At 35.6% G+C, this 19,806-nt stretch overlaps 1 protein-coding gene across 3 annotated transcripts; it reads left to right on the forward strand.

Moving 5' to 3' along the window:
- The first annotated feature begins 4,018 nt into the window (after positions 1-4,018).
- Positions 4,019-18,364, forward strand: LOC113505168. Of its 3 annotated transcripts, XM_026887747.1 has the most exons (6): positions 4,019-4,179; positions 8,326-8,632; positions 13,503-13,586; positions 14,575-14,616; positions 15,609-15,668; positions 17,264-18,364. In XM_026887747.1, exons 1-6 carry the CDS (start codon positions 4,046-4,048, stop codon positions 18,299-18,301), a joined length of 1,665 nt encoding a protein of 554 aa, XP_026743548.1. In that variant the 5' UTR covers positions 4,019-4,045; the 3' UTR covers positions 18,302-18,364. The 3 variants fall into 3 exon arrangements, with proteins under 3 accessions (XP_026743548.1, XP_026743549.1, XP_026743550.1); XM_026887748.1 differs by lacking the exon at positions 13,503-13,586; XM_026887749.1 differs by lacking the exons at positions 13,503-13,586; positions 14,575-14,616.
- Positions 18,365-19,806: the final 1,442 nt, after the last annotated feature.

Below are 19,806 nucleotides of genomic sequence, written 5' to 3' on the forward strand. Positions count from 1 at the left end.
TTTTTGTGTATTTTTTGTGATTTTATTTCGAATTTGGTGAGTTTTTAATTGCTTTCGTGCTCTTTCTGCAACGGTGCAACCAGTTTGGTTTTTTTATTAGTTCTCTAGTTTTCTTTTTAATTGAATGGTTATAAAAATCCCTTTGTCTAACATAATCATAATTGATCGGCTGCAAATTACTTAGGTACTCTTTACTCTTTCTTTTAATGGTTGTTGTCAAACCTGGTGTCAATTTTTTTAAAACGCTAGTAAGCCTGGATACTAGACTTATTCACACCCTTGTAAAACTCTCCATCTAACTATAAGCTATTCTCACGATGTTCTTCTTCATCGTTTTTAGTATAGTTTCTTAGTAATACGCAAATTTTTCGAATTAAGTTTAGTGCGTGCAGCATTTGAACCTAAGACCTTAAAAATAAGAAAGAAAGAACTCTTAGACGGTGCTGGGTCATGGGTGGGCAAATTTGGGGTTATCAATAATTGTTAACAAACGTCAAATATTTATTCCAGACAGTCAAAAAGTGCCGCTTATTGGCATAATTTAAATTAATCGTTTTTGATCTTTATTTCGCCCAGTTTTTTTTTGTCTAGCCTCCTGTGTCCCAATGCTGGGCAAAGGCCTCCCCTAAATCTTTCCACGACTCTCGGCTCTAGGCTACTTCTTTATTGTTAGTATTTGTTGCTAAAGCACCAAAATATATCCATCAATATACATGATATGCATGACTACCAGACAAACAGACAGAAGAACCTCACCAACACGGTTAAGTTTTAACCCTTTTGATACGGTATCCTAAAAACGGAACAACACACAACTTAAATGTTGTTTTAACCGTAAACATGAAACACGTATCGTGTAGACCATGAAAGTTTGATAAATAGCTATGAGCCAGCGCCCGGGTTTGCCCGCCGACGCTCCGAACATCGCAACTTTGTACGATCAGGAGTTTTAAACTTTGATCCCGTTTGTTTGTAGGTACCTATGTTTTGTTCAACAATTTGGTATACTTTAAAGTTTGTCGTATTTTTTGGAGTGTTCGGTAGTTTAAGAGTTGTGGATAGCGAGAGATGGGATGATAGGGTTAGGGAACTGTTTTAGTGTCAACGCCCAGCTTTAGGCTTCATGTTGGGCTGACGCCTGTCTTTCCTCTTGAGTAAACAGGACTGGAGTTCAGGTTTCAGATTCTCAATTTAAGAATACTTGTTTTCAATATCTTAAAATCATCTGCCAATTTCATTGTAGCGCTGTTAGCACCAGACGAAAATATAATTTAAACTTATTGTTGGCTTTTTTTTTATTTGATATGCGCTTTCCTTGAGTCACGACTTTACGTGACTTATAGAAAAGCGTATCTTAAAAAACAGTTAAATTTAACTCTATTACTTGGGTAACAATATCTATACGTCCGCCTGTCACCAAGGTGTATCTGTACCCTCAAACTAGCAAATCTGAGTCGCACTTGACCATTATTTTCAGAGACATTATTTAGGGTAGGTTTTCAATTCCCATAACTTATTTCTGTTTTTTCCAATCAACACGGTATCGAATAACAATTAAAAATAGTACATACAGTTATCTAACATCCATCTGCCAGTTACCTACCTACTAAACACCTAATAATCATTGTCCCAATCAATATAAAAACGTAAAACACATTGTGTGTATTATCTTGATCGGCCATTGTTCCGTGAGAGCGCGTGTCACACGGAGCGGCCATATTGCGGTTGTCATGGCAACCAATTGTTTCCCGCGCTCCGTGCGAAGGCGCGCCATTTGCATACGGAGTAGCTTTTGTTAGATTTTTGATGAATGAAAGAAATATGACTGTCGTGAAATATGATAGTGTGGGTTGTGGATTAAAAATAAATATTTTGATTTAGTGGACTAGTTGAAAATGTGGAAAGTGAAGACATTTGCCCGTGTCAAACACCAATAAGATACTAAAGTAAGCAAGTATGTGTAATTATTTCTAATAAATCAACTAAACCTAGTCAACTGCTAATCCGAATCGCTACTATGAGGGATAGAAATATGCTGAAACGGCTAAAGGAAAAAAAAAATCAACAAGAATTAGTCAATCTCGACTTAACAGCAACAGATATGCTTCATGTGTCAAAATCATTCATCGTAACTTTAGAAATACTGACCCTTAAAGAATATATGTATATTGAATCGCCGTATCTCAACTGAACTGTTAACAAATTAAAATCCAAAGAAAGAGTGCTTAAAGCGTTATATCTTCACAAAAACAGAGATTTTTTTGTATGAAATGTTGCTATGTATGTTTTAATTTTGTACTAAATACATATATTTAATACAAAATTAGGGGTATATTATAACTTATAACTAAGGCTCCATTGTCTATGTTTGTTATGTTGTTGCTATACCTACTTGTTGCTACCTTAAAATTAAGCAAACAAAGCCAAGTTACATCACCTAAGTACACAGGCCGTACAGATCTATTAGTTCATAGGTATGTACTATGTAGCACCAGTTACCCACTTCTCACAGCATCGCGTGACGAGATAAAGTACATCTTGAGATTTCTTGCCATTCTTTCAAGTTGCAATAAAATTTAAATATTTGCAGTTAAATATTATTACGTGTGGTATATGTGTTTAGGTCATGGTGTTTTATGGCGTGGAATTTAATGACCGTGTAGTGACGACAATCAAATTATGCAATTTTAGGGCAAAATAGATGGATATTTAAATTTTTTGTTGAAGTGACTCCTGCTATAGGAATTTAATCCTTATGTCGTGGGGGTTTCACAATTATTTAAGTCACCAGTGCCTCAAAAGAGTTGCAAAAATCCAACTGGAATGACAAACAAGAAAAAAAAGTGTATAGGGAAAATGCTTGTCCTACTCGGGGATCGAACCCGCAACGCATCACATACATTTGGTTTTTCGTCGTGACCTATAACAGTTAATCGTGCAGTCAAATTATAACTGGTATTTCAAAATTGGGATGTTATATCATAAAATTTAAGTCACAAAATTTTTATTTGCAATCTTTGAAGTATTATATAACTGTGTTTTAAATTGATAGTTTTAAATTTAAGTGCTTTTGCAAGCTTGTATCTAACTTTGAATTTGTTTGTTTAAATTTTGCGAAATGAAATTTGAAAGGCGTATTGTAATTTGATTGAGATTCAATTTTTTATTCTTATGTAAGTAAAGTTTATTGACTATACTGGATTATATAAGATAAAACTTTTCACCGAGTTAATTTTAGAAGTTTCACTCTTACCAAAAATGACTTCAATTTTTTTCTGAAGTACCTAGGTATTTTAAATTGAAACCTAGATACCTAATCCCAAGATAATTAACACAAACTAACAATAACAAACATTACTTAACCGCTAATTTTCACATACTTAACTAACATTGTATTAACTTCTTGCAGTTAGTGAATGGGTTAAATATTACCAATAAAGGTAATTTAAACGTGTGAAGTCAGGTTACGAAACAAGTTTGTTGTTAAACTAACTGCGCTCGGAACTTTTGATCCGTCAAAGTTTAACCGAAAATGTACGGGTTAAAAGGTACTCGCAGACAGCTGTATTATGATACTGCAACATAAAAACGTGAAACGTGGGTTTAATGTGTAGAAGATTTAGGTAGTGAAAAACTGGTTAAGTGCGAGTCGAGCTGGCGATAGTAAGAGGTTCCGAATAACTTAGTTAAGAAAAAAATACTAAATTTCAGAAGCCTCCACCAGTTAAATTTTACACTCTACCTACCAACACTGCCAACCGTTACTTTACGTTTTGATTTTTAACTGACTTCAAAAAAGGAGTTCTCAATTCGTCTGTATTTTGTCTTTTCTTATATTCATAACCTCAGAATTCCAGTTCATCCAAAACCGATTTGTTTCGACTGTTATTTGGTTCCTAAGATTTCATCAAATTTGGTTCAGTAGTTTTATTCGGTATTACAAGTTTGCTACTCCCGTACACTAAAGGATCACGTAAGTCTAAGAGTAATTTAACTAACCTTTTTTTTTCTTTACTTCCAGATAAATTCAGACCAGTTCTCCACCATGTTTGTCCTTCTACTTCTGCTTCTGCCAGAAGTAAGGGCTGATGTACCGACACCGTCCAGTCTTCTGAATCCCAGGAACTTCAATCATCATCCTTTTGAAGCCGTGAAGTTTGTCAAATCAAGACCTAGCAAGTAAGTAAATTATACTAAGTTTTCAAGAACAGCACTACCTGTCACTCAAATACTATGCTTGTAAATGTTTTGTAGAATTACAGGAAACAGGGCCACAATTCATCAGAAATGTCATTTAAATTTTTGACAGCTCATTTAGTGAGGAAGGCGTAGCAAAAATCTTATATCCTCACGCTATAATTAACAGGGACACATCAGCAATGACATATATTACGAAACCATTTCCGATTAAAAAACTCAAGTTACATGTTCATAATAACACGAATAAAGTCGCATGTAACAGCTAGTATTAGTACAAATTCTTAAACCATGTCAAAATAAGATCTCTAAACTACTCCAGTTAATGTATTGATAGGTAACAAAGTTTCATTGTTCTATCGGTGTAATATCGCCGGGAGTTAATCAAGTGAATACACGCAGGAATTGAACTCTGGTAACAGTTAACGGGAATATATGGGTTCTGGTTACTGCCTTGAGGTATAGGCGGTTTGATTGGGCTGTAGTTGGTGACATACAATACCAGATAAAATTTAAAATTAAAAAATAACCGACTGTTGCCACATGACAATCATCTTTAGCAGAATAAGGATGACGATATACCATTTCCCCATTAATTTAGGAGCTACGATGCCACAGACATACAGGCAGGTATGTCAAATTAATAACATCCCTCTTTTTGCGTCGAGGTTTAAAAAGGTAGATTTAGAAAGGTACAAATGTGCTAAATCAAATCTTGTTTATGCTAATACATAATTTAACGACAGAATAGCAGAATTGTCTCGCCAAACCCGCTATGCGCGAAGCGTCGCAGTCAATCCCCATGTATGACAAAACTTTTGAATGATTCACGAATGCTAGTTCTGAGTGTAGGTGACTTTGTGCATGTGACTTAAATCTTTTTAAAATCGCCTCCGTAATAAAAAAAAATCCATGTCACTTATCATTTTTGCTACAAACATAAAATTCCTCAGATCAGCCATCATTTTTGAAATTCATTTACTAACTTGTAATATTATATGGTTAGTTCAAAGCTTGCATGCTAAATCAGAATGACCTCAGGAGAACAAGGCTATTGCGTAACTTGCAAAACAAACGCTACAACAATATCGATGACAAAAACGATTATTTGCTTGTGATATCGCTGTGACGTTGTTATCCGTACAATGTGTTTAGTCACAAAACAATCACACTATACACTTCTTAAAGACTTGACCGATTTTGATGAAATTTGGTCTGTAGGTAGCCGATAACGTGGATTAACATACAATAATTTGTTAAGGGAAGGTAATATTCTAGTAGCCAGAAGAGTCGCATACAAGTGCAAGCGAAGCCGCGAACAATAGCTAGTATTTAGAAAGTAATATTGACTTGCTCTGATAGTGGAATTCAAATTATTTATCAACTGAAAGATATGCTTGAGCCTACGGAACCCAGTGCTGGTCGACCCACACTCGCCACTCACCCACACTTAAAAAAAAACCTCTAGGTATAGAAAAATTTAATAACATACTATTTATTTCTATTCTGGGAACTAAATTCTCTGTAAACTAGATATACCTAACTTTTTTCTCAATACATTACAAAGAGTTCAATAGTAATAATATTTCATATAATAATAATATCCTGGCTACTTTTTGGCCACGTCTACTATCTCAAGGCTGCCTAGGACTTATTTAATATGAGAATAATTAATAATATGGATACCAAACTAACATTTCTTGCAATTTTTGTCTGTCTTTCTGTTTGTTCTGGCTTATCTCTGAAATGGCTGAACTTTTATTGGCAGGTAGCTGATGTAGTAGGGAACAACTGATGCTTCTTTTTATTTTTGAAAAAAATAAAATGTATATTGTGTAACAAGTGCACGAAGTCGCGGTTACAGCTTGTTTATTTCCAAAACACACACCACATTAGAAAAATCATCGCGAGCCTTGGGATCGAACTTGAAACCATTGAGTTGGCAGTCCTACAATCTTACCACTTAACTATTACAACAGATATACATTGTTATGAAACATAGCCGACATTTTTTCTAATCTCCAACCTCTTACTTGAGAATCACGAATGCCAGCAGCTGTTTTAATAATAATGACATCTCCGAACAAAAATATTATTCTTGCCACGTACTAATAATCGCATCCTTTATCATCAATATTATTGTCGAAGCATCCGCAAGTATTGTAATTAATGAATAGATTATATTGTAATATAATTATAGTAGTTTTCTCACAGTTGTAAAAACTAAGGATCTATTGTTTAAAGTAGGCTCATAGGTCCATTCTTTGTATGATGTAGCTAGTAATTGAGTAATTATTTGATTTTGCTGTTTATTTTAAATGTTGACATCCCATTGTGTATAGTTTGAGAAAAAAATATTGTTAAAAGACACTACTGACAAACGGTGAAGCATCGTGGAAGGATCCTTAATATTGGAAGTTGAAATCGCCAACCCACTGTGAGATAGAGTGATCAAGCATTGCCATATCACGACGCTTTTATTAGTTTCGCCTGTACGTTTTGTTTGTTTGTAAGCGACTTCTTTGGACTTGACTTTTACCCATTTCGAACGTTCAGATTTCATTTAGATATTTGTAGGCTGGTATGGTTATTATTGTGTAATTATAATAAATTTCGTGAGGCGGATTCGTAATTGTTTACGGAGGGCTTACTCGCGTGTAATTATCGGGTTCAAATTGCTTGTTTGTCGCCGCGTCAGCTCATGATTAAGGACTCCGGTTTGGTCCGAAACTAGTCGGGCTATCCCGATAAATATACGTGAGTAAACCGTTCCTTGTCATTTCTAGAGCCAGTCAGTTTAAACAAGTGAAGACATTGAAGTGATAAATCGAAGACAGGTGACTTGTGTGAAAGAATGTTATTTCCATTTTCTAACAATTGCAAACATGACTTGTCTATAAGAACAATAAAATTGTATAAACTGTAACCAGTATTTGCAACGTTTTCTGCAAAAACAAAATGAAATCATAAGAAAAAATAGATTCTGAAGAAATTATACATGTATATTATTATGCACAGTGCACGGATAGCCGAGTGGTTGAGGTCACCACGCTTAACCCACTGAGCACGTCGTGTCGCGGGTTCAATCGCCGCGTAGGACAAGCATTTGCGTGATCCACGAATACTTGTTCTGAGTCTGGGTGGCTTTGTGCTGTGGGATTGAATGTTTGTAAAACCTCCCGCGATGCAAAGATGCAGTCCCATAATGCGGGAGCCGTTTCTTAAAAAAAATGCAATTTAGATAGGAATTAAACTCGCTTAGCTAATTACGGAAACAAATGCACAGTTCAGCTAGCTACAATTCAATTCCAAAAAAATAAAAATACTTTCTCGAATACCAAAATAAAGGAATAAACTAAAATTTTAATCTCAAACAACCATTAGCCGGACTTTTCACACCGCCTTTAAGACTTGAACCTCTGTAGCAATACAAGAAAATAATTGCTTACTAATGTAAAATCGATACTGCAGCGCTCTATCTGCACCATAACCGATCGCCGGTAACTGTACGATTTAAACTTGCCAAGTTAACGTTAACGACTGCGATCGTGTTTAAAGACTTATTGCACATTTTATAGGAGTCATTTTTTTCAGAATTGTGGTTCGGAGAAATCTTTGGAAGGAGAATTATGAGGATTGGTAGCTGCGATAATTATGCTTTTTTTTTGGGTTGTTGGTTATCGGTTTTCGATTCGGGTGGTCTTTTTACGAAAGTAAATTTTTAACTAATATGTAGTGACCGAAATATAAGTGTTTCTTGGATTTTTTACCTCAAAATATGTAATGAATTCTGAGTTTTTTTTTTACTGATTTTCGCTTAGCTGTGGACGGGTAGCTGGGTCAATCCCCGCGTAGAAAGTGATCTAGATGATTTTTGTGATCCACAAATGTATTGTATTTATGAAAAACGCTGCCTGTGCCAAACAGATGTATTAGGTATTAGATGATGATTAAAACATGAGCAAGATTTAAGATCATTTTAAGAAACATTTTCGTGAATAAATTCTAAATCACGCAGAAATGTTTTTATTATATTTTAGACATTAAAATAGTGTTCCCGTATCTGGTACTCTAGCATCCGCTAGTCGCTACAAATATGAAATGAATTAATTCCTATTTTTCTTTCAGAAATGGCCCAATTCTCTTCCCGAACGACGCTCCACCACCACCACCAACCCCACTCATTGTCACATCGAGACCTCTGATCGAATCCATCGCACGAAGCGAGCTGAACCCCAACAACACCCAAACCGCCCAGTCCCAGTTGAACCACGTGTCGTACGTACCGCAGTACCTGAGACGGGTCAGCAATTACAAGCCGTATGCTTACTTGTCTTCTACGCCGGTCTATCCGTTTGTGTCCACTCCAGCTCCGTTTCCGGATACCAAGAGATTCCAAGGAGTGAGGGATGATCACTTCTATACGGATTATGAGGTAAGATTTTTGTACCTAAGTATAGGATATGTTTTCTCTTCTTTTCACATATATAATAGATCATTTAATATATGTTTTAATAGTCACAACCAGCAACTTCTTAAAGTATTAGCTAACCAGAAATATCCTTAACATAATTGTTTTAAAACCCACCTTACATAATATAACACAATACATCTACTTTCATGCGTTGACCTCTAAACAGTCATTGTCATTACAATTCTGATAATGTGTCTTGCAATGGTATACTGTCCGCCCACGTAACAAATGATTTTGCGCCAATCCAGTAATTCTGGAAGTAGACTCCATCACATTAAATCTAAGAAAAAACTGCCAAATTATGAATATGAAGTGACTACAGCACTTTAAAAGAAACTTTTTATCATAAAAAGAACATCAAAATGTCGTAGTTGACAAATGAATTTACTATATTCTTTTAGATTAACGATTTAAAAGGCTTTGACTCAAATCTAACTTGTACTTTACCCTAAATATAGACAAAAACCTAGCATCAGTTTCGAATAGACTTCTTTTGTTCATCCCATAAAACCTTTTGAAGAACATTCTAAAAATACAACCTTCTTGACATAGCTTTCATATTTTCAAAGTCAATGAGATCTTTATAAAGTTACCAGTCCAATGATTTCTATCGTCAGAGTCTAAATCTTCAGATATTTTCCATTCAATAATTTCGCGGCACAAACCGGGTATCTAGGCCGAGGTACATTTCGCCGGCTTTTCTTACAGTGACTTGCGATCTTTTCTTAGTTCTAACTGGTGTTTGGGGCCATGGGAACAGCGTGATAATAAAGCGTAATGTGACTATTGATGACGAAATGAAAGTAGGTAACTGGATTACGTGTAGACAGAGAAGATTATGAGATAAGAAAAATGATGAATATTGAGTCAATAAGTTGGCTTTTTGTGTAGGTTTGGCACTAGGCATGGTTAGGACCAAAAATTTGATGTGAGAGATAAAGTGACAGATGTACTAGGTTTAGTATAGTGCGGGTCGGACTTGCGAGCGCGGGAATTTCGTACAATAAGGGTGAAGAAAACCAATTAGGGCAGCCATGGATTTTTTTTTTGTCAAGTATATTGGCAAATGTTATTAAGAGTGTATATTCTCAGCAGAAATTTGTGAAAATTTCGACCGTCGTCTTTCAGGTTTTTGAAAAGAACCTAGTGATAGGCGGACTAACGATAGAGCCTTAATTTCAGTGAGGATTGACCCTTCGTGATAGGGTTCTGTTTTTACTATTTAGGTACTTTTAGAAGCAGTAACTGATAAATGATTAGAGCAACAAAGAGATTAATTTTCCACTAACTATTTAAACATTTTACGATTTTATCAGAGAATTTTATCGAACACGATTCAACGGACAAAGGAAGACCAGAAACAAGAAGAAGTATTAAGAGGACCTTCGTATCGACGAACCATACATCAGGTTACATTTATATATTCACTATTTTCTATAAACAAAGTCCATTTCTTCAAATTCATAAAACCATTTTTTTGGTAAGGCGGAATCCTCATGGACACCCACTCCCTCGGGAGAGGCAATGGGTAGTGTCAGACATTTACTTACTAAATCTGAACCGCCGTGCTACGTCATCCGCGTTTTTGTGTCGGTGTATGGCAATGCCTTGCAATCTTTCATACGAAATTCATAAAACCTACTTTTATTATAAACACGACAGTTTGTATGTATGGATGTTTGTTCCTCTCTCACGCAAAAACCACTGAACGGATTTAGTCGAAATCTGATAGACAGGTAGTTTTTAACCAGAATTAACAAATAGGATAGTTTTTATCACGATGTTATGTTCACGTTATACGATTTTCGATTTGTGGCGACGGGCCCACGGACAATAACTAGTATTTTCATAAACTTCTGATTTGATAAAGCATTTACGAAATAAGCTTTGGCCAACAAAATTTTCAAAAGCTGAGGATTCTCTACTTTCCAATTAAATATTGCAGGATATTTTCCATCGTTTATATGCATTTTCTCCTAAAATAGAAGCCCAACAGTGATCCCGACAAAGGGTCATTGTACGATCTTAAGGAAGACACATTGGAAGTCGGAATAGGCCAAGGTTCTCTCTACAGCGAAGGAAATGATAACATTGATGATTTTGAACCCTTAGTAAGTCATACTTATAATGTCACTTCAATTTGTTTAACTATTAATAGTTTCACGTCGAAATTCAGTGGAATCCTAAATAATGATGATTATATAAATAATTGATTAAACGGTGGGGGAGTAATAAAAAGGAACTTGATAGAGGTTTGAATAAATTTTGATTTGAATTATTATCTATACAAAAAGCGGAGGTCTATGTCCAGCAGTGGACTTTGATATACAGAATAAGGTGATATCAAGTGCATTGTTTCGGAAGGCACGTTAAATTATGGGTCCCGGCTGTTTTTATCGGAGGCTGACCCCAACATAGTTGGAAAAAGGCAAGGATGATGATGATTGAGATGAACGTGGCTATTGCCTTAAAATAATGACATTTTTGGATTTCATGAAAAAGCTTTCCAAATAACTACCTGTTTTCTGTCATCTTAACCGATAATCTCCAATACACTTCATAGAACGAAAAAATAAACGAATTATCTTAAAATACATATACATTTTTAATAAAGAGTGAGGAAATAAAGCAAGATTACAGAAGAGGACTTGACGATACCCCAGAATACAGAGCTTTTGAAGAATATGAAGAAAGAAGAGAACCAGAAGGGAAAGTCGTGCAAGAGAACAAAGCAGAAGTAAGCAGACTCAGTAGTAAAACTAAATCGAAGTATGAAGCCAGTGTTGAGCAAGAAAAGGTTGCTTTTTTATTAAATCGTGGACCATTGCCTAGTAACTATCTCCTGACATTTTTATAGTAACTATCGTGAGAACAATACATATTAAATGCAACGGTTTCGACATTCGTATTTAACGGGATTGTCCGATCAGTTTCGGGCCCAACGCAGCGAGATGCGCGGCCGGTGTCGTCAGTTCGACTTGCGATTCTGCCGCGTCAAGATTAAGGACTCCGGTTAGGTCCGAAACTAGTCGGCCAATCCCAATAAACTGTTGCATCATTTAATATCTCATGATATCTTCTTTAATTTAGTAAGACTTAAGGTTTATTTGCGTCTTTTTTAAATTATTGATATAAGGAAGCTTAAATTGACTTCCTTTTGATTTTTGATTCAATTTTATCATTATTTTTTGTTTCGGCCAGATTGGCTTTTTCTTAACTGTTAATTATAATCATCAGCAAAAGTCATAAAATTTAGAAACAAAATTTTGCCTAAAGCGTCAGAGAATAAAGCAAGATAACACCAGAAGACTTAACGGCAACCTAAAATACAGAGCTATGAAAGAATCTCAGGAAAGAAGAAGACCAGAGAATGACGCAGAAGTAAGCAAACGGCGAAGAAAAACTAAATCGCAGTATGAAGCCAGTGTTGAGCACAAAGAGGTTGTTTTCTTTATTAAATCTTTAATCCATTGTCAAATAACTATCTGCTAATATATTTTTCTTTGATTTCCTAAGAGGTTTACTTTACTTGTATTCTTAAAGTATTTGTATAACTTCCTTTTAAAGCAAGACTGCTCTTTGACTTTGCATTTTGATGATATTTTCTTGTTGTGTCGAAATTCTTATAGGTATTTCATATCTATTCTATTTCTAGTCGTTTTCTTATTTAAGTAAGATCATTTAATACTCAATTTGAGACTGTAAATCAGTTTTCAATGTAGCTACTATTTTTTTCCAAAACAGCCTGTAATCGCAGAAATCCTTTTTTTAGTAAAAATGACAAAAATTTTCGATATCGGTTTCGCCGTTGCTTTCACATACACAATGTATATGTATTGAAGGCAATTAATAAACTATAATAATTTATAACTGACTTCGATATTTTCTCTTGATCAAACACCATTAGCACCTAACCGCTGTTCCTAAATAAGATTTCCTTAGTCCGCCGTACTTAATGGCCCAACCTCGCCGAAATGAATCCGGGATATTATTTTTTCTATTCACCATAAGACCGGTGATTGATTATGGTCTTTATTGTACCGTGGACAGAAACAGGTGTGTTTGCTTATCACCCTGTAGCTAAACGTTACACCGTTGGCGGCCGCTCGTGATTAATTTGTTGCTATTTTCGTTGCTTTGTTTGATATTTTGTGGTATGGTTTAGAAGAATTTGGGAGAGGTCTAGATTGGGAAAATTTTTTAGTTGTATACGAGTATCGTTAATGAGTAAAATTAATTTGTTGAAATCAAATTAATGTTGATCGTACAGAATGTCAGTTTTGAGTTGTCTTTAAGTCTAATGCTATTTTTGACACTAAAGTGCGAAGTATCAAACATTTTAGAAAGCCTAAGATACCGATGTGGGAGTAAGCAAAAATCGCTCAAGCGTAAGTCGGACTCGCAACACTGATGGTTCCGTACACATGAGAGCCACAAATAGTCACAATCAAAGTCACTATTACCCTTAATGAATAAGGTTAATACTGATTTTCTTTGTTTTATTGGACAGCCAGTTGAGAAACCAGCAGATAATATAATGGTGAGAGAAAATTTCCCATTTCTTAATACTCTTTAAACTCTTTTACGAGTATAACAGGGTTTTTATGCAAAAGCGTAACCAACACCCAGAAAAAAACTATATTTTTTAACTCAAAAGGTCGCAAACAAGTAATCAAATTAAAGTTGTACTTAAAGAAATTGCACCCAGAAAAAAAACAGATGATCGTGCTCAACATACAAATATTTGACCTGGGTGGGAATCGAACCCACGATATCCGGCATAGCAGTCAAGTCCACTAACCACTGGACCAACAGGCTATTTGTTTTCCAGGAACAGTCGGTTCCACCGCTGTATAAAGCAGACCCTGTAAATGAAAAGCAACAGGCTTATCGGAAACCAGACCGTCCACTTCAGGTATAAACTCTTCAAGTGATACTGATTTAGAAGGTTAAGTTTCTTCTCTTCTCTTTCTTTTTAAAAAACGACTCCCTCTCTGAGGAATTTAATACTTGTGACGCAGGAGTCTTATAAACATTCAAGTCACAGGCACAAAGACACCCAGACTCAGAACAAGCATTCGTGGATCACACAAATGCTAGTCCTATGCAGCGATAGAGCCCACGTCACGTGCCAGTCGGTGGGTTTGGCGTGGTAATCTCAACCACTCGGCTTTGGCCTTTGCCTTTGAGCTGACTGCTATACCAGAGGTCGAGGGTTCGATTACTAACTAGGACAAATGTTTTTGTAATGAGCACGATCATTTGTTCTGTGTCTGGGTGTAATTTATCAAAAAATATGTATGTATTTAAAAATATATAAGTATGATTGTCAGGTGTCTAGTCTCATAATACAACCTTCGCTTTGTTTGAGACTAGATGGCGTTGTGTGAAAGTTGTGGAATATTATTATTATATCAGGGTTTTTGTTAACTTTCATAGGATTCATTATTATTTGATCACGCGTATTTATTGGTACACGGCGGCAGAGGTTGTGATACACGAATCGCACGCCTACCACCGCGTCAGATGATTAAGTACTCCGGTTGGATTCGCAACTAGTCGGGCAATCCCGATTAATAAGCGCGGGAAATTCTCAAGCTACATTGGACTTGACTTCCAGAGTCTCTGGGATTATCGCATTTCATGTGCGACTGTATTTTAGCACAACTTATTTGAATAGGTAACTTGTAATCCCATTTAAAGACTGATTATCGAAATTGCAATGATCTAAAGACTTACAGAGATCGATATATTGAAGTAGAGACAAACATCACATGTAATACAGAGGTCTCAATATGTTTACCAAATGGTCGATCCAAAGACCATCCGCGCCGAGCATGACAGAACGTTACACGCGTCATATATTTATTTATATAACTATCATTATTTATTTATTATTACAGCAACGTTTCAAGACACAGAGTCGCTATGGTAAACAAGAACAGGTAAATATGGAAAGAAAAATAGGAAAAAATATTCCATGGCTGATTATGTAGTTCAAAATGTAGTTGAGATATAATAGGGATGACGTCTGCATATAAAAGTGATATATTTTTAGTCCGTCAGATAAATAAATGAAATATATTAGCCGTATTTTTGCCTTTACTTGAACAAAAATAAACTGTTTTAAAATTTAAAAGCTTGTGACGTAACAGCTTTTTACACAGAAATGACGTCACGCATAAGGTCCATTCGCTGTAATTTGAGAAATGTATGATTGCACAATAAAAGCAAAAAAATACGAAACTATTAATATTCATTAGTCAGAGATAAAAAAAGTCTTCATCCCTATTAGGTATTGTTAAAAAAATAACTAGAATAAAATTAGCTACAGATTTGAGGAACAGACGAAAAGATAATCCAATTCACATAAGCTTGCAGGCACTCGCAAGAAACCAAATCTCAATTCTCGAACCCAAGTGGATTTCCTATAACAGCATACGATTGCACACGATGTTTTACACCCAATGTGAATTTATTAAATGTATTCCAGACAAATTTTTAAAGGAAATTAGATGAAAATCTTATCATTGTAAAGTAGACCTAAGTTCTAGAAACATTAGTTCTAAAATCCAAGAATAGATTTTTGAATTAAGAGACTTTTTAGTTATTGATCGTAATCATAGCAGAAGTATAGAAATTGGTTTCTTCTTAATGCTTAGACAAAGTTTTGACTATCACATTATACATATAAATACACAGTAAAAGCTACAATCTAGAACTAACAAAAATCTTTACTTTGTAGTTTTATGCTTAAATAATGCAACGGTTTACTTACGCATATTTATCGAGATTATCCGAATAGTTTCAGACCCAACCGGAGTCCTTAATCATGAGCCTCACCTTGGTAGCGTATGCGTAAACCGTTGCATTATTTAAGGCCCCGAAAACTTGGGTATAATTAAACCTTATCATGTTCTTTGTCATCAAATTTCAGACACCAGACTACGCGCATTATGACGTGAAAGATCGTGACTCCAGCAAGGACTACCATCACGTGAGATTTAATATCTTTTGTTTATCCTTAAATTTATGACAGCTCTTACCACTGAACTCGTCAGTTTGAGACCACTGGTAGACACGGGCCTCTCTTCCTTTGCTTTCCTTAACATAATTTGTTGAACCTAATTTTTTGCCACCGTCAATTAGTCTACTCTTCTATCGCAGCCCACTGTTGGGAATGGGCGTCCGTCCTTTGCTTTCCACATCCAATCTGACAATTATGCAAACAGTCGAAATTAGCGTTATTATACGACACTTCGGAAAAAAGTTAATAGAATACATATCTTTGACAACATTTAGTATCTTAATCTGGATAAAGGCTAGACCGACTTGGTAGTTATCTCATAAAGATAAAGATACATTTATTTGTAAGAATATGGTAATTGAGATGCTAGATAATATTCTGCCGTTTCCGGCGCACAATATATACGGAAGTGTTCATGGTATACGAGTGGATCTGCAACATCTTAATGGATCTTACATCTTTAAATGGTTTAAACACATTTTCTTCACAACTTTTTAACTAAAAATAAACTAAGTTTCAGAGGCTAATGTATAAATATACACACAAGAAAATACTTCGTTCGTTCCCTGTACAGAAGTACGTTGCCGGTGTTATATACATTTTGTAACATTTCCTTAGTTTGCCGGAAGTTGGTACGGTTGCAGTCTTATGATTCCTTTATGTGTAGCAAGTATGGCGAGCGCCATAGCACCTTTAGTGCGAGTTTTCGAATGATATTTGTTGAGTACTTTGTAAAAGAACCTTTATGTGAATAGCCAGAAAGGAGTTTTGTCGTTAAATGTTTTAAAGAACATTAAATTGTAAGTCAAAAAGGTGTGGGTAAAGATGCTCAATATTTTCAATTCGTCTCTTTTAGTACTACCTCAGAATTTTGGACATTATGAACACCCCTTTGTTTATGTTATAAAAATTTCATCATGCTTTTCTCAGTAGTTTTTAACTGACGTCAATTTTGTCGTTTTGCTGTTAACAAACAAAATTATTAAACTTTCTTTATTTTAAATATCCCACAATTTCAATGCCCCACAGCTGGGCATGCTTATTCCTATTTCATAGTATATTTAATGCGCAACAGCGGTCACAACGTGAACAGTAATCGGATGCAAAATCATAATAAAATCTACGAGAAAACTTCCGCGAAGACGAGCTACGAATCAATTATGTCCAATTATCGCTTCTAGTTTTCCTGGAACGTTTACAAGTTCCCAATAACGTGATCCTTCCATAATTCCACAATTTCGTTTAATATAAGCCCATGTTATCCCACAGCTGGGAGCAGACCTCAATCTGTTTTTTCTATTTTTCCCTTTTCAAGGAGGAACAATTATCAGCAAGAATTTTAAAATCTGGTTAAGAAATTGTTTTTACCAATTTTTATTAGCTTCACCTTTATTTTCTGAAACTATTCCCGGTTTAAGGATTTAATCCTTATGTCGCGGGGGTTTCTACATGCACAAGACTAAGAACAAGGTATTCCTGGATCGCACAAATGCTTGACCTCAAACTCTCGACTATCCAGCTAAAAATGTTTATATACATTTTAAACTTTCTTCCTTTCTCCACAGGGTGACAACTACGCTTTCTCCTACACGGTGAAAGACCGAAAGACAGGGGACGACTTCTCCCATTCTCAACAGAGTACAGGATCAGCTACCAACGGCGAGTACAGAGTTCGACTCCCCGACGGCCGCATGCAGATCGTCTCGTACACCGCCGACGAAAATGGCTACAAGGCTGATGTCAGATACGATGGACATCACGATAACAGCATAGACGCACCTGAAACTAGCAGGGAACGGTTCCAGAGCAAACATCCAAGCGGCGATACTCGCATACGCTACAATGACGCTGACATACATAGCCACGAATTCCCAACAAATCAAGAATATCCAATCAACGACAGAACTTACACCAATTACGAATTGAAACGACCGACAATCGTCGAGCACAAAGGCCACAACTCCAACCAAGTGTCTGTAAACGATTTCTCTGAAAACAATGACTACATCGACCCCAGTAACGAAGGACCCAATGAAGCGAAATCTGGAGGTCTGACAGAGCATAACAACGAATACCTAGAACATTACATCGAAAGAAATGCTCTAAGCAACGAGAAAATAGACAGGGCACACGATACTGACTATTTCCACTATGCCGAAGAAATACCTTTTTCAAAAGAAATCAAAGATTATTCGTCAGAATCGAATGTGGGCTACCAACCGCACAAGAGCAAGTTTTCTGTATATGACGACGATAAAAGCTCTAAATCTTCAGTTAAGCCATCTTATGAAGAACTTAAACGGCTTTTTGTTACAAATTATAGACGCAGAGTTCCCGATTTAACGTCTTTCGTGTCGACTTTGAAGCCGAATTATGAGACGACGACGGAAAAAGTTGTTGTAATTAGTCCGAAAAAGTCTAATTTGTATACTAATATTAGGGATATAGTGTCCGTCACCCCGGCCCCCTTGCCCTATTCGACTCCTAGTTCATACTTAGTTTCTACTATCGCGAATTTAAAAAGCAAAGTCAATTTAATAAGTAGGCCCACACTGTCGAATCAATTCATCGAAAAAATTAATAAATACTTGACTTATAAATAGATGTATACTTAGTCTAAAATTGTAAATAAATTATTTTTGTAAATTAAATTTAAGTCATTATGATTTTTTTTGTTTGCCTCTTAATTTATATTGTTTTTTTTTCCATCCCATATATATGTAGGTACATGATTCCTAAACAAGACATTGTCAAAAAAAACAGTATGGAGAACAAACCTTTAATTTCAAATCATCCAATGTTTGACCTGAACCAAATCCAAATTACTTAATTTTTGTCATCACACAAATTAACCTTCCCTAATTCCATTTAAATTAATACATTAGCAAACTTAAAACCTCTTTAAGGCGAAGGGAAAACAGAATTAATTAGGCTAATGACCAACATCGGGGAGGAGGCAGTTCAATGGGAGGATGTTTAGCTGTCAGGCCAGTCTAAGTTGTACTGCAATATGCCTAATAACGGAAATATTTCGGCAGATGGTAGTTACAGGCATATAGAATGAGCAACTAAGAGTGAATCTTGCTTTAAAAATCTTGTATTATAATAAGAGATAGATGTGACACATAGAGATGTGTCTTCACATCTTTACTAATATTATAATGCTGAAGAGTTTGTTTGTTTGAACGCGCTCATATCAGAAACTACTTGTCTGATATGAAAAAATATTTTACTGTTAGATATCCTATTTATTGTGGAACACATACCTTCATACTCGTGTATACCAATCAATCATAGCAAAGAAGTAATGAGGTAAATAAAAAATGGGAAATAGTGCCACGAATGTTTGGTCTGAGTCTGGGACGCAAGGATTAAAGTCCTTACTGCGGGAGTCATTTAAAAAAAACAGAAAGCAAGATTTGAAAGATGGCTGCTCTTCAGTACTGTATGTCCATCAACAAAATTACCTCAAGGCTACGTTTCTGGGTTCAACTTAGATAACTGTTGAGTTAACGATGTTACGGTAATTTCGACTTATATTCCAGTGTTCGAGTTACAAAGTTACTTACTGTTTACAGAATAAGGATGAAGTTACGCGATCATAATAATTACGTACTCTCCTTAGTTCAGCTTATTTCGTCCAAAGAGGTTTTAGTTTACTTCGAGAAGTTTTTAGTGTTAAAAGAAATGAGATTGGGAAGTTAGGTTGAGGGTTGAGGCTGCAGTTTGGTTGGGTGAGATTTTTTTTCGGTGTAGCTAATACATCGTTTGGTGGAATACAGCGAATAATATGAGTAGCAAATATGTATGTATGTATGTATGATTTGTCGCCCATGTTGCGCAAAAGGCAGAAATGAGAACAATGTCAAATATTCAATACTTACATTTATTATAATACAAACAAATCAGGGTTATATAATAGCAATCTTTCAAGAGCGAGTCCTACTCAGGGCACTGAAGATTCTATACAAATAGGCTGAAGAAAAACTAATTTTCAAATGGATACGGTCACCTATTAGAGGTATCACTTTGGCAACTGTAGCTTCAAATCAATTTAGATTTTAATGAACCGTTGTCACAGCGGTAGCAGCGATTTACCGAGCCATCT

The sequence above is a fragment of the Trichoplusia ni genome, chromosome 24, assembly GCF_003590095.1.
Source record: "Trichoplusia ni isolate ovarian cell line Hi5 chromosome 24, tn1, whole genome shotgun sequence".
In the NCBI taxonomy this organism is placed as follows: domain Eukaryota; kingdom Metazoa; phylum Arthropoda; class Insecta; order Lepidoptera; family Noctuidae; genus Trichoplusia; species Trichoplusia ni.